Source organism: Chaetodon auriga, chromosome 7 (genome assembly GCF_051107435.1).
Source record: "Chaetodon auriga isolate fChaAug3 chromosome 7, fChaAug3.hap1, whole genome shotgun sequence".
Taxonomy (NCBI): Eukaryota; Metazoa; Chordata; class Actinopteri; order Chaetodontiformes; family Chaetodontidae; genus Chaetodon; species Chaetodon auriga.
Window position 1 is genome coordinate 16437073 of NC_135080.1, and position 15795 is coordinate 16452867.

General features: G+C 40.2%; 1 protein-coding gene across 1 annotated transcript; it reads left to right on the forward strand.

The window, feature by feature from the left end:
* Positions 1 to 970: 970 nt before the first annotated feature.
* LOC143323491 (cholinesterase-like) lies at positions 971 to 10372 on the forward strand. Its single transcript, XM_076735360.1, has 10 exons — positions 971 to 1023; positions 2332 to 2631; positions 3630 to 3858; positions 4189 to 4321; positions 4427 to 4578; positions 4947 to 5133; positions 7204 to 7514; positions 8498 to 8707; positions 8802 to 8959; positions 9646 to 10372. Exons 2-10 carry the CDS (start codon positions 2340 to 2342, stop codon positions 9738 to 9740), a joined length of 1767 nt encoding a protein of 588 aa, XP_076591475.1. The 5' UTR covers positions 971 to 1023; positions 2332 to 2339; the 3' UTR covers positions 9741 to 10372.
* Positions 10373 to 15795: the final 5423 nt, after the last annotated feature.

The window sequence follows — 15795 nt, forward strand, 5'->3', positions numbered from 1 at the left end:
TGCAGAGAGAAATATTGCACTTTGTACTATCTCGCAGCTATACTTACTAGCTACTTTGCAGAGTAAGATTTCACAGAAAAAAAAATGATCAGCCTTTAAAATACAATGGATTATTAAAGACTGACGCAGAGCTTCCCCTCATTTTTGACTTGTGACCCCTCCTGACTTGTTAGCAGTTCGACCAGAGAGAGACATTTCCCTTCCAAACGTCTCTAGGATGGGTTCATCTAAGTCACTGTCTGAAGCCTAAAGAGGTGAAATACATGCAATATTTCACAAAAGTACAAAACTTGATACAAATTTGTGCTGCAAAAATGTGTTTTTGTTTTTTGTTTAACTTAATGGACTGATGCCTCAGTATTATTAAGCTAATAAAGTCGTATACAATGTTATTTCAGTCTCAGGAGCCATTTCTCTGCTGAACTTGATCTTTTTTCAGTTTCCATTTTGCTGATAATACTGACACACTTTTACTTGCATAGGATGGCGTGTACAGAATATTAAGAGATGAAATATTTTCACTGTACTCGTTCGGTTATCCGTTAGTGTCCTGGCCATTTGACATGCTAGGACAAACCCTGCTGGACCTCCTGCAGCAGAAAAGTCTTGGACTGAATTCCTTTCCCAGCACATGAAAGTAAAGGATCCGTATGCATTTCTTTCACCACTGGGTGGTGATTGCGTCTGACAGGTGAGCTCTCTATAGGGCTTCCCAGTGAGTCTTGAATAAATGAATATACAGTGTAGATATTGTTAGTATTATTAGTTAATACTATTACATTAATATTATTATTATCTCTTTTTGTATTTATAGTTATGATTTTTGTACTTTTATTTTTGCATCGTTATTATTATTAGTATTATTACATTTATCATTATTATTATTATTACTGTACTGTACACTGTGGGTGGCGGACACGGCCAGCCCAGCAGACGCTGGAGACACTCTGTCCACGCCTTCTTTACCCCGTCAGTGCTGTGTCCTCATTCACTCCAGCCAGACACAAAGTGCTAACTGACAAGGTAAGATGTCACTAAGGTTGTTTTCATATATATGCACAAATTAATATTGGTAGATTCAATATCTATTGAAGTGTTTATGTTTATCTCTGAGTGAGCGCGTCTCTCACGCGTGCGTCTCCAATTACATCCAGCTGTGCGCGCTTTTCCTCTACAAGCTTGCTATTTGCTCAGTCTTTTGAAAGTAAAGCGGCTCCACGGGGGAGCTGCGCGCACGCTGTCACTCGCGTCTGCATGTTCACTATCGGCCTTATTGTTTCCAGATGTTTGAGGATTGTGATAGACGCTTCTGAAGTGACACTTGACGCGGGAATGACCCGCTCTCTCTCTCTCTCTCTCTCTCTCTCTCTCTCTCTCTCTCTCTCTCTCTCTCACACACACACACACACACACACACACACACACACACACACACACACACACATGCATGCACACACTGACGCACAGACAGACACACACGCATAGACATACAGCTTGTTATCTAATCTATGTACCTGCACAACTGCAGCTCTGGAGCACTCAGCTGTATTCTTTGACTGGACCTTTGATCCCCACTTGTCTTGGGCAAAGGCGTGGGTTGAATGCAGAAAACCAGTGCCAGTTGGATTATTGCCAGTTGCTCTACTGCATGGCCCATTTGGAAATGTTTAACATTTGTAAAAATGTTTAATATTTCGCACAAACATTTGTAGACATGTTTAACATTTTGCTGTTGATTGCTATGCCTTGTGTCTTTAATGGGGTGACAAAGCAATGCTGTATTTTCCACAACAGCCTGAATGCTATCCAGTCGAATTATGCAGAATCTAAACTTGGGTTGTGTCTTGCACAGTCAGAGTAATCAATCTAACTGACCCTGGCCTCTGATCATTGAACCCACTTCCATGACACCTAAACTTAGGACATGATCACATGATTTGCACTAAAATTTATTCTTGTCAGACAGCACCATACACTGACTTGGGTCAAATTAAATGAGCTCATACCAGTGGTTATGAAAGCACTCCAATTCTATACTCAAATGCATAAATGAAAAGTAAAAGTAAAAAATATAGGCCTATAAGTATTTGCGGCTTCATGTAGCTAAAAGGAACTGTAGGAGTCAGCACCCACAGCACTTGACAAAGCTTGCAAATGTAAAACTGGTGTACAAAAATAGAACTTCTCTGTGATAAAGCAGAGCTAAGGCCAGATGCGGTGTGCTGGGAATCGCTTATTGCATTAGTAGTTATTTAATGTAATATTTCAGTATTTTAGGCTGTATTTTATTATCTAGATTCTATATTCTATTGTCTTTTTCTCCCCCCCCAGGATTTTCCATGGAGACAGTCTCTCTGTGCACTCTTCTTTTGCTGCTGCTTAATTTCCTGTATGCATCACCTGCCACTCAAGATGACCTTATAATCAATACCAAGCATGGGAAAGTTCAAGGGAAGTTGCTTTCAGTGTTGGGCGGTGATGTAAGAGCGTTTCTTGGAATTCCCTATGGAAAACCACCTCTGGCGAAACTCAGATTCAGAGCTCCAGAGCCAGCAGAAGCATGGCAAGGGGTGAAAGATGCTACAAAATTCGCAAATTCCTGCCACCAGCTGGTGGATAAAACCTTTGAAGGTAGGATACATGTTTACACAAATGAACCCAATGCATACATGTACTGTATACTGTGTTACATGTTCTGTGAGTTATTCACGTGGGTGCTCAGTTGAATATCTGCCCAAAAGGTCAGGTAATTAAAACACTGGCTGAAATGTCACCAGGACCCAAAATAGTTATTTTAATTAAATGCTTTGGTGCAAACAAAATTTTATTTTGTGCACACACGTTATTACGATGTGCAAACGACATCCATATATTCTGCACACAAGTTATTATCTTGGTGGAAAAAGATAATTTAAGACAATTAATATGCAAAAAATACATGACTGAATGCATTTACGTTTTGTTTGGGGACTTTACGCACTTGGATGACCCAAGTGTTATGTAACACCATGTCTCACTCACTCACTCACTCACTCACTCACTCACTCACACACACACACAGTGTGTGAGTGACTGAATGGTTTATTACTGTATTGTAGGCACTAATAAAGTTTGGAGGTGAATGGTAAGAAACTGCTTATTATAAGCACACATACACATATTGAATTTGATACAGACGTAGTCCCCCACCCAAGAGAAGAATTGGGGATGGGTCATGGATACCTTCCTATTTATAGACACAGCCACCTGTCAGGGATTGCTTGGAAGCCAAATACGACCAGTGCCAGGCATATGTACAGAGGAATTGCCCAAAACATGCTCCAAATATAGATGTGACAACACATAGATATGGACAGAAGGCAGTGACGATCGACTGCTGTTTCTGCTTTGGACAAAGCTGGGCTCATTAAGATGAAAAAAACAGGGATTTCGTTAGAATTTAGTGTCCCTGTAACTGTTTGACTCCAAGTATTACTTGTCATTAAGTGTCCCAGTGAAGTTGAACTTAAACTATTGACTGATCTCACACTCAAAGATCACAAAGATCTGATGGAACAGAGTTATTACTATCATGACTGCAGTCCCAGTCAGTCTCTATAGACACTAATGAAAATCATCATCATTTCCAGATTTCAAAGGTGCAACGATGTGGAACGCAAACACTCCTCTGAGTGAAGACTGTCTGTACCTTAACGTCTGGTCCCCTCGTTTCAACAAAACCCAGCCTCAGAACTCAGCTCCTGTCCTGGTCTGGATCTATGGAGGCGGGTTCAGTGATGGAACGTCCTCTCTGGACATTTATGACGGTCGCTTCTTGAGTAAATCTGAAGGTGTTGTTGTGGTATCAATGAACTACAGGTAAGAAGCGAAGCAAACTGAAAATATAAAATGCTAATAATGAGTGGCTATAGTTACTGTATGTAACTGTAAACTCTATGACGATTAGCGATGAGGAGGTTTTCTCATTTCTCCACTTGATATTTGCCCACATTAGACATTGCACAAGACAAAGGTCATCAAAAACTAACAGCTGATAAGCAGAGCAAAGGAATTTGTAAACAGTATCACTATGTGCAAAAGCTTTCCCTTTACTCCTTTAGATTACTGCAGAATCTAAGCAAATGTGGGATTTACCTCTACTTAAATGCTGTCGACATCTTTCCTCTTTCTTGTGCTCATCTATGACAGAGTGGGACCTTTAGGTTTTCTGTCTCTTCCAAACAACAAGAACATCCGGGGCAATGCGGGCCTGTTGGACCAGCGCTTGGCCCTCCAATGGGTAGCCAATAATATCGCTGCTTTTGGAGGTGATCCTTCAAAGGTAAAATGTTTTTGTCTTGTATCCTGAAATTAAATAAATGATCTCTTTCAATTCCTAACAAACAAAAGAACAAGCTGTTTGCTTGAGATTTGCTTTTGTTTCCAGGTGACTCTGTTTGGAGAGAGCGCTGGATCAGCATCTGTGGGCTTCCACCTTCTGTCCCCGGGCAGCCAGGCTCTTTTTCAAAGGGCTGTGATGCAGAGTGGCTCTCCCAATGCACCCTGGGCCACACTGAGCCAGACTGAGGCCTGGAACAGGTAGGGTGAATGAATTCAATCACTAATTAATTGGATATATTTAGCCGCTCATCCTTTCACTCCCTCCATCACTTGTATCATCTGTTAGGACACACTTGTGTTTACTGGTGACTGCTTAAAGCTGCAACATTAAATGAAATGGATAAATGCTCAGTCACGATCACTTAGAGTTCACTCGCATGAAATTTCGCTTACACAAATAGGAACTCATAGGGTCCAAATGTTCAATGTCTTCCTTTCTAGAAAGAACATTGAACCATTGTACAATTTGTGTCCTTGTAAATGTGCATGATGATGGATGTTTACACATGATGAACATGATCAGAGATTCTTAATTGATCTTCCTCACTCTCTGCCTCAATATCTAGGGCCACAATGCTGGCAACATTAGTGGGGTGTCCCACGTCTGATCCAGCTTTTCTAGAAACGTGTCTGCAGCAGACTGATGCCAAGAAAATCACATCAAAACAATATGATGTTCGCATGCAGCCGACGATCTTACCCTATACGTTTGGCCCTACTGTTGATGGGGATTTCCTGCCAGATGAAGTCCAAGTAGGTGTGTGTGTGTGTGTGTGTGTGTGTGTGTGTTTCTGTGCACTTGGGAGGGTGGGTGAAAGTGTGAACGTGCCTATTGAACATGAAATTTTTAATGTATTTTCTTTCTTTTTTTTTTTTTTAGAATTTACTATTTTTCTTGTTTCTACACGTTCACGTTGAAATTCAGCTGATTCAGCAGATTTATAAAATGTAACGTGGCTACAAGTAGACATCTAACCAACTTTGACTTTAACCAATTGTATCCTGGTATCATCCATTGCAGCAATAGCTCCCGAATTGGGGAGCATGTCCCTCAGGGGGGCCAGAGTTATTAAACGGGTGGTCAAAACTATGTCAAAACTACCCAAACAAAGACAAGAAATTAAGGCAAAATGTATCTCGCCCTCAGCTGCACCAGCACAATGATGGGTAATGAAAACAGACCACAGTGTGTCGTGTGTCTCAAAATATTAGCTTCTGACAGTATGAAGCTGAAGTTTAGACTAAACTTAGAGACTTCACATCCCGAACACAAAGAGAAGCTTGTTGATGTCTTCTTCTTCTCCTTCTTAAAAAAAAAAAAAAAACTGCTCCACTGTTGTGCACAACAGAGTCACTATACTACAGCTGCATCTGTGCCCTTAAATGCTCAACTCGCCTTGTTTATACTCCAGCTGAGGAATGAATTCTTTCTTCTGCTATTGCTATGGTTTCACCTATGACAAAGATACAGAGGAGCAGCTTAAGGACAAGATACGACTGTTTTGTTCTGCAGATGGATGAAAAGACTGACTGTACCACAGACTGTTAACATCTGTCAGATTCATTGATGCCAATGAGTTGAAGAAGGACTTGCTTTACTGCAAACGTGTAACTAAAATAACTAAGAGAGCCACTGCAGATGAATTCAATCACTGAAAGAGTCAAGGCCCACATTAAAAATTTGCTAAGATGCAGGATGAGGTCAGAATCATTTTGGAGGAAGAGGGTGATGAACTTGGCAATAACAGGTTCCTTACGAAACTTACATGGCATTTTTTTTTTTCAGAAACTGCGTAAATAAAATCTGCATATGCAGGGCACCAACACGATGTGGCAGCAGCGAGAGTGAGAGAGGGGAATGTAGACTCATTTGAGAGCCTGAAGTCATTCATCAAGGTCAACAAGCTGTAGCACACAGTGATCCCATGTATGAAAACGCACATCTCTGCCCTGCAAAGCATTTCCAGGGGTATTTCCCAGTGCAGGATCCTGCAAAAATAAGACTGGATCTAAGCATTCAGTGAATCACCAGCTGCTGATTTCAGCACTGCAGAAGAGGAGCAGTTCATCAATGCCACCTCTGATTCAACAATGGGGATGCAGATTAAGTCCAAGACATTGGTTGCATTTTGGATTGGGGTGGAAAAGGACTACCCATTGCTAGGCAGGAGAGTCGCTCCTTCTTTTTGCCACATCCTACCTGTGTGAGATAGGTTTCTCTGCAGTTGCCTCAATCAAGATAAAAGACAGATCAAAGCTGGGCATTGACAATGAGCTAAGAGTGGCAGCCTCACAGCTGCATCCCCGATCTGCAGCCAAAGCAAGCCCACACCAGCCGCTGAAAACACTGTGGGACAAAAGGTGCAATTCTTGCAGAGAAAATATTCAGGTTTTTGTTATTTTTTCAGTGAGCTGGTAAACTTGGCATTTTTGTGCAGAGAGGCAATTTTGAGAAAACAAAGGCTGCTGTTAAACGGTAAAAATTTCGAAGATGCGTGTTGCAGTGTCTCTTGTAATGCTTCCACTCACTCACTAAAAGTGTCTTGTTCCTTATGCAGTTTTTTTTTTTTTTTTCAGTAAAATACCACACACTGAAGTTGCAGTTCTGTGTTGATTACAGACAATTTTCAAAGAAATTAGGAGTTTGCAAGCAAAAGACATGCCTGAGAGTGTGTTTATGTGGGTGTACTGCCATGTTATTTGGCTCAAAATGAAAATGATGCAATCTCATCTTGTACTTTTCAACATTAGAGTGTCAGTTTTATTTAATTTGAAACACATCTTGCATCACAAACATCAAATCATTTTTGTTTTTCCCTGCAGGTGCTGTTAAATACTGGGAACCTCCCTAAGAAAGAGGTGATTTTAGGCTTAAACAAAGACGAGGGGACCTACTTCTTAATGTATGGAGCGCCTGGATTTAGCATCACTGGTCAAAGTCTCATCACCCGGAAAGAGTTCCTGAGTGGAGTGGACCTTACAATGACAGGTCTGAATGATGTCACGAAAGAAGCCGCCATCTTCCAGTACACTGATTGGACAAATGAGAACAGCAGAATGGTAAATCGTGACTCACTGGGTGCTCTGGTTGGAGACCGACTGTTCGTTTGTCCCTTGCTGGAGTTCGCTCACAGGTAAATTCTGAGTTTACTTAATATGGCCTGACTCATAGCTATAAGTAATGACTACAAATGCTGATGGTTAAAATCCTAGAAATGAGCTGAGAGGGGAGGTTTTCTTAACTAGGTGGCAAAGCAAAAAAAAAAAAAAAAAAGCAACTTTAGGTAAGCGTGTTATGATGGTAAAAGTAAAGGATAAGTTTTCCTGCAGCCTGGTGTTCAGACCAAAGGGCTGCGTTGGTGGGATTGTGTTGTTCGCATACACCAGAAGGTGCAGATCCAGAGCATGTAGGATTGTGACCCCAGCAAAAGACTATTTCAGCTCCTGCGCTCTGGCAAATGCCTCCGTAGCCACAAGGCCAATGCAGAAACAGGAGCTGAGAAGAAAACGCTTCTTTCCTCAGGCCACCAGGATGGTAAACTGACTGACTGACTCTGACCTCTGTGTATCCTCAACATTGTCTGGCACATTTTCTTCAGGGAATCCTTTGCACTGCCCTGCACATTGCATGTTTACATTTGGCATTTGTATATTTAACTTTTTTTTTTTTTAACATATTCAGAACTTTTTCAGTCAGTCATAGTCGTTTTATCTTTATATATGATTTTGTAATCCTTGTTTTTCACAGTTGTCTTTTAACATGAGCTAATCACATTGCATTTCACTACACATATTACTTGCACATGTGACACATTTTTGAAACCCTCTAAGAAAGCCAAATACAATCCAGGAGGCCAGGTTTGAGTAATCTATGAGTTTGAAGGATGCGAAACATGCTGGCAATCATTTTGTCTTTCATAATGATGAGCACAAGAAAAGAGAAGTAGAAATATGATGTTCACATTTTTCCAATGCAGAGCCAACTGCATGGTTTTTGTCACCAATGGCTCAAGAAATAGGAGACCTGTCAATTATAATTAATTGTGGTTATCACACATGTTTGTCTTTTTTCTCTGATCCGCCTGATTCAGTGAAGCACTGCAATTTTTTCCCCCAGGTACTCAAAGCTTGGTGGTAAGACTTTCCTTTATTTATTTGACCACCGGTCATCCGTCAATCCTTGGCCAGAATGGATGGGCGTCATGCACGGCTATGAGATAGAATTTGTCTTTGGAATGCCTCTGGATGCATCCTTGGGATACACGAAGAATGAAGTGAATATGACCAAGAGCTTCATGAAACACTGGGCCAACTTTGCCCGGACAGGGTACGCACAATCAGATAGACAATCAGTCACTCAAGCTGTGTGAGCACCCTTGTGTTGCTGCTGAATTGTCTTGATTGGCTTTTCTTTTTGTCAGGGATCCAGGCATTGATGGACTGAAATGGCCCGTTTTCACCCCTGAACAGCAGGAGTATTTCACCCTGAACTACAACCGTCCAGAACGAAAGGGGATGATGAAAGCTAAAGAGTGTCACCTCTGGAACAAATTAATACCCAAAATAGAGAAAGTCTCAGGTTAGACACACACAAACACATGTATCTGTCTGCCTCAAACACACACACACATATATATACACACACACACACACACACACACACAGACCTCTATATAGTTTCCTGTAGTAGGAGGCATTGCGTCAGGCACTGCCAGGGAGGCATTTTGCCTTGTTTAGCCTGTGGAGGAGATTTGTATCCTGTCTTGCTTCCCCTCCACTTCAGCACAATTCTGGAGGTCTGAGTGGGAGGAGAGGAGGGTCAGTCATCACTTCACTGAACACTGATCACACATAATAAGTGAATACACATACACCTCTCCGCTGAGGTCTTTATTCACACACACACACACACACACACACACACACACACATACAGACACACACCCTGTGCATGCCTAGAATTTTTGGTATCATACGAAGCACTGTCTACTGTGCGCTGTCAATTTCTCACCTTCTTCACCCAGAATGACCCTTCCTCCACAATCCAAACAACATCACATCCACTAGAGTTGTTTCTAATGACACTTATTGTTCCAATAATGACATTTTTTTTAATGAAAGTTATTGAACGTGACAGCAGTTGACAAAAACAGAACTAAACAAATACATGTACATACAGTGTATGCACAGATCAGCCTACATTAAACAATCCTTTTGTCAGATATTACAAAATAAAAGTCTCTCTGTCTGCCTCTTTCTCCACAGATGATCTGCTGCTTTGTGCGAAGGGAAATGGGATAATGCTCCACTGTAATTACACGTTCCTCCTCATTTTATTGGCTATAATTTTAAACTACTGATATAGATAAGAGACCTGACTGGGCTGCACTGTTTCATACAGCCATATTCAACAGTTTACATGAAGAAACAGTGGACAGAAACAATAACCAAAACTTCATCCTTACTATTATTGTGAACATTTTATGTTCGTATTTGTATTTTCAAAGACATTTATTTTTACTACAATATGTGAGCAGTTTAGTTAGATGTTAGTGCTGGTATTGTACAATGCACAACAAAAGAGTGGCTTCTGTTATAACATGGGAATCTTCATTCAGTAAATGTTCAGCTGCCTTATTTTCATTTGTTCATGTCTTTCTTTAAAATGTGTGCAGTGTATAAATGGTGCTCACAGTAAATGCCGACTGAAATGTTGAAATATTGGAAAAATCTGAGATGAGTTTGTGAATATAATGCAGCTGACTCCAGACAGTCAGATTTTGGACTTTTAGTTCACACAAATTCATTTTCAACCTGCAAAAAGCGCATTATTTCCTTGCTGACAAGTAAGGCTGAGGGACGAATTATCTTAGTTTTGCATGTATAGAAGTCCACTACATCGCAAAGACAATGAGGGATGCCCTGGATTTGTACTGCATTGTCTATTGTTCTGATCAGTAAAAAACATGTAATGATCATTAAAGGTATGGATACAAGGTGAAAAAAGAGTGGGGTGTGAAGTTATTTCTCTGCATTATTAAGAGGACCTGCTCCATCTGGAGATCCAAAGAGCTAATTCTAATGAAGCTTACAAACTGGTTCTTAAAAAGTGGGAGAAAATCAGATTTAAGAAAAAATAAATAATTAAAAAAATCAATAATATATAAATCCAAGAGAAAATGTGAGATTATCTTAAATACTATTGAAGGTGCATAATCAGTAGCTTATATTGATTTTCTTTCCACTTTCTATTATCATTGTCTGAGATCTGTGCAGGGATCAGTGTCGTCTTGAAGACGTCAACACTTGTCATTTAGGCTATTCACATAAATCTGGGTGTATAAAGTGATTCATTACTTTTGGGGTGGATGTAAAATCGCCAGTCAGCCCTGTCATACACATCACATTAAACAACAGAAAGCCTTATGTAAACACAAGTTATTTGTAGTGTCTACGCCAAACAGTCTCATAGCTGCCATCAGTACTTGCTGAATGGTATTTATTCTTGTCATTGGAAGTGTTTCACAGTTTAGCATACTGTGTTATTGTTCCTCGTTCTGTCACTGAAGACAGTAATGTGATAATAAACAGTGTCGCCAAGCAAAGGTCAGAGTGTTGATACAAAAAGCTAATGAGATGTTGGAGAGAAAGGAGCGGCTTTGGTTGAATGACCTTGAATGCTATTTAAAATCCTCTGGTGCAAAAGTAATTACATTGTTTGAGCATCTGGTATGAAGTGTGTGCGTGTGTGTGTGTGTGTGTGTGTGTGAGTGAGGGGTATTTAAGTTTTTTTTAAAAAGTTGCAAAGACCTTTGATATGACGAGCATGTTGTTTTGCATCAACTGTACTGTAATATGTGACGATTTGTGTTTTGTTTTTGTTTTTCTCTGCCAAAATGAACCTGTTGTTAAATGCCACGTAATTTATTTCTGTCATAATCTGTTTGGATGTTTTTACACATGCACACTTATACAAAGTCACGCACAATAACTATTTAGCTCTTCTCTTTTTGACCTTTCAAAGTGACTGATGTAGGATGACTCCTGAACAATGCTTACAGGATGTGGTGTGTGTGCCTATGTCGGACACGGTTAAAGGAAAAGACAGGAAGTAAGATACATACTGAGAGCAGGAGAGTTGCGGAAAGGGTGCATTTGGCAAAGGTGGTCTGTTGAGACATGACCGCTGGCGTTAGCAGTGACATCACCGCACACTCATTCCTAAAAACATCACATTTTCTTCAGTGTGCCTCATCCATTATGGATGAAGATAAAGACAGCGTGGCAGAGCAAGAGTGAGAGTGTGTGTGTGTGTATGTGAGAGAGAGAGAGAGAAGAACAGAAGAAGCAAAGGGGGACTTTGAAGGTCCGGTACAGGACTTATTCAGGAATCTTCACTATGTTAAGTCAGGGTGATGCGTCTCTCTTGTTGTGACCATAGGGATCAGGGAAAGGTGAAAATGAACAAAAAAAGTAGGCGAGTATTTAACCTTATTCACCTCCACCTAAGTGCGCCTGTAACTGTGGGACAGCAGGGTTTTTGCCCTTGAATGCATCTGTTTTGTGTTTTAGTGGCCCGCCATGTGCTGCAGTGAGCAGACAGGTGCGTTTTGTGGAGTGGCAATCATGTGCCCACAGCACTTTTCGTCTTAGAGACCTCTCGAAAATTACGCACACACACAAAAACACTGTATTAATTTCATTATATCCTTACAGCAGTAGACACAAGGTACAGCTTTAGTCCCATCATGGGTCAGCAGTGGCTCAGGTGGTGGAGCAGGTCAGCCATTAATTGTTTAGTGCTTCAAACCTCCTGTCAATTTGTTCAAAGTGTTCCTGATTGCCAAGCCAGCACCACATATGAATGGATAAATGAAAGCGTTAAAGAGCGCCTTGCTTTTCTTAAGTAGAAAATAAACATAGCACTCCATTTACCATAATGCCAGAAATGCAAAATATCCAGTCTAAATATTATGGGCAACAAAGCATGGGTGTTAGTCCAACAGTACAGTGTAGATATTTTTGTTTTTATATTTTACAGTTGCTATGATACATAAAAATATCCAGTCATGTAGCAAAAATGTTGGCTGAGAGCAAATATAATAAAAGGCAACTACAAGGCAAACCCTAGAGAGAGCTGGATGAGGCTAAGTCGTTGATGTTGCTGATACCCTTCAGTCACGAGAATGAGAACATAGAGCTCAAGCACTTAACTGTGCAGAAAATCCATTTATGAGAACAAAACAGAGAGCCTGCAGCCATGTTAGCGGCTCTGTGAGGCTGTACTCAGGCACAGCGGTGCTTTGAGCTAAATGCTAGTGTCAATGACGATGCTAACATGCTCATGTTGAGCAGGTATGATGTTTTCCGTGTTCACCATCTTTAGTGTATTAGCATGTCTAAAATCGAGTGTATGATATAGTTCTAAATGAAGTTTTTGTGCTGATCAATTGCTGTTGAGATATTTCAGTGTGGACCAACTGACTGACTGACACAAGACAATGTAAACTGATGGTAGTTCGGCTTGTTATTCTGAAAGTATATGTTGTTTCCTCTTGCAACAGCCACTAACATTAGCTCCAAGGTTGGTATCGACAGAGGTTAAAACATTCAGTGTTTGTACACTCACTCCATGAGTCACGTCGTCCTTATGTCCATTGTGGTTTGTGAAGTGGGGGAGACTGGGGACAACTGTAACATCTCAAACTGCTCCTATCACACACGACTGAACCATGAAACTCGTCATGCACACAGTCTGTAATGATCTCTTCAAAAAGACAAAATGATGGATGAAAATCAACCTATACTTCAGATATATTTATTATTTTTGTAATAGTAACCTAGTATTGAAACTCAGATTTAAAACCTGGTTGGAACCATTTCATTTTCACACAGTTTAAACAGCAAGCAAGACAGAACAATTAAACTCTACATTTTCAGTTTTGAAACTGTGATGACAAAACATTCGATGACCGTTACCAAATACAACACAGATAAAAGTTACATAAAAACTTTATTCAATTACTTCAAGAGGTTTCTGAGTAATGACATCGTAACCAGTGTCTTATGCTGGCACTGTGTGAGTATGATTTTTTTATTATTATTTATAAATTCTGTATTAACTGTGCAGTTTTAGAGCAAGAACTCCAAAATGCAGTCAACTAAATGTTTTTTTGTTTTTTTTGTTTTTTTTTTCCAGCTCTGTTGTCCTTGTATCATTACACTTGAGAAAACTGTACTTTCATCACCAAATTATATACCCATGAAATTTTTGAACGACGAACAGCAGCTTGACAGGAGGTTAGCTGTTTTGACTGGATTCAGTGCCACAGTTTAGTTCTTAGACATGACACTTTGACAGATATCAGGGGTGAACCGTGATTAATGTGCATGACAGTGACAGCTTCATTAATTAAGAGGACAACACCTCCCACAGCGTGTCATATGAGATTACTATTACCAGTCCCCAGGCAAAGTCAAGACAGAACACACAGTCCAAAGAGTGGCAGTCTTGATGTGAGAGACTAACATTTGTTTTGCATGAGGCAGAAAGGTGAGGGGAGTTTTCAAGAAAATTGCACTCCTCAGAAAAGGTATGACATTTGAACGATGCATGGAATTTAAATTCTCAGTGGAATGACACTAGTATTTTATGTGTCTCAAAATATTCCTTGACCTTCTTCATGTGTGCTGTACCATATAATGTATTTAATCCTTGAATAAAATAGGCTTAATGTATGTCCTTTGAAGTCCAAATTTGAAAATTATGAGCTAACATTGCCTTACAATGGACATATGTCATGACCGTGGAATGCAAGGGAACTGTTGCTTATCTGAGTTCAGTCAGAAGTTCAAGCAGTGGAGGCCACATGTCCTTTTTCTGACAAACAACCTTCAGGTCTCTTCCTGACGCATGTTCAAGCCGACTGAGAGATGTCCTGCTTCCTGTCTGCATCTCAATCGGCTGTCCCTAGTTCACTGTCCAAAGGAGGCACCTACTTTGCATCCTCACCAGGTGCCTTATCCACTAGTTGCTGCCCTGGACGATGACTTTGAGAAATTTGATTTTTACATTAGGGGCACAAGCAATATAGTATGTATTTCCAGTAGAGGCACTGATCAGATTATCATGCTGTATAAGGCCTATCCTTACCTCTCTTGATCCCAATCTATGAAATGATTTTATCAATAATTTTCAAGAATTTAGAAGTTATTAGGGCCTTAAGTATTTTAATGGCCTGGTTGTAACCTGTTATACAGCAGAGCCCTCTAGGTATTTCCTAAAATATGCCTCAATATTGATGGTCACTTAGTGATTGCTATTCATGCTCCTTGGGTAGATACAAGGCTGGCAAAATCAGCATCATCTTTAAACTCACTTAATACTTTATGACCTTTCATTATGTTGTAACAGTCTTTAGGATTTGATTCTTTTTTTTTTTTTCTCTCCTTTGGCACTGTTTTAATGGTTGTTGTTCATCTATACTGAAACTGTACCTTTATTAACTGTAACTAATTGTGAGCTGACATTGCCTTACAACGGACATTTGTAATGACCATGGAATGCAGAGGTATTGTTGCTTATCTGGGTTCAGTCCGAAGTTCAAGCAGTGGAGGCCACATGTCCTTTTTCTGACAAACAACCTTCAGGTCTCTTCCTGACAAATGTTCAGGCTGACAAAGAAATGTCCTGCTTCCTGTCTGCCTTGGTGTCTCAATCAGTCAGCTGTTCCTAGCTCACGGTCCAAAGAACATACCTACTTGGCATCCGTACCAGGTGCCTTATTTACTGCAAATGGTTCCCCACCTCTGAAATGGCTTCACTCTGAGGTATAAACACTGTTGCAACAGATGTGAATGCAAAAATGAGCCAACTTTATGACAATAGATTGTTTCAGTAATTTTTTAATGAGGATTTGACTTTTTCTTCGTCATATATGAATATAAAATAAATATGTTTGGGGTTTTGGACTGATGGTAGGATAAAAGAAGCAACCTTTGACTTTGAGCAACCTGATTTTCACATTACAGGCACAAGCAATACAGAGTGACATGCATTTCCAGTAGAGGCACTGATCACATTATCATGCTGTATAAGGCCTATCTTTACCTCTCTCGATCCCAATCTATGAAATGATTTTCTTATTAATTTTCAAGAATTTAGCAGTTATTTAGGCCTCAAGTATTTTATTGGCCTGATTGTGACCTGTGATACAGCAGAGCCCTCTAGGTATTTCCTAAAATATGCCTCAATATTGATGGTCACTGATCAATTGCTGTTCATGCCCCTTAGGTGGATCCAAGGCTGGCAAAATCAGCATCATCTTCAAACTCATTTTAATACTTTATGACCTTTTATCACGTTATAACAGTCCTTTTAGGATTTAATTTTCCTTTTCTCCTTTGGCACTGATT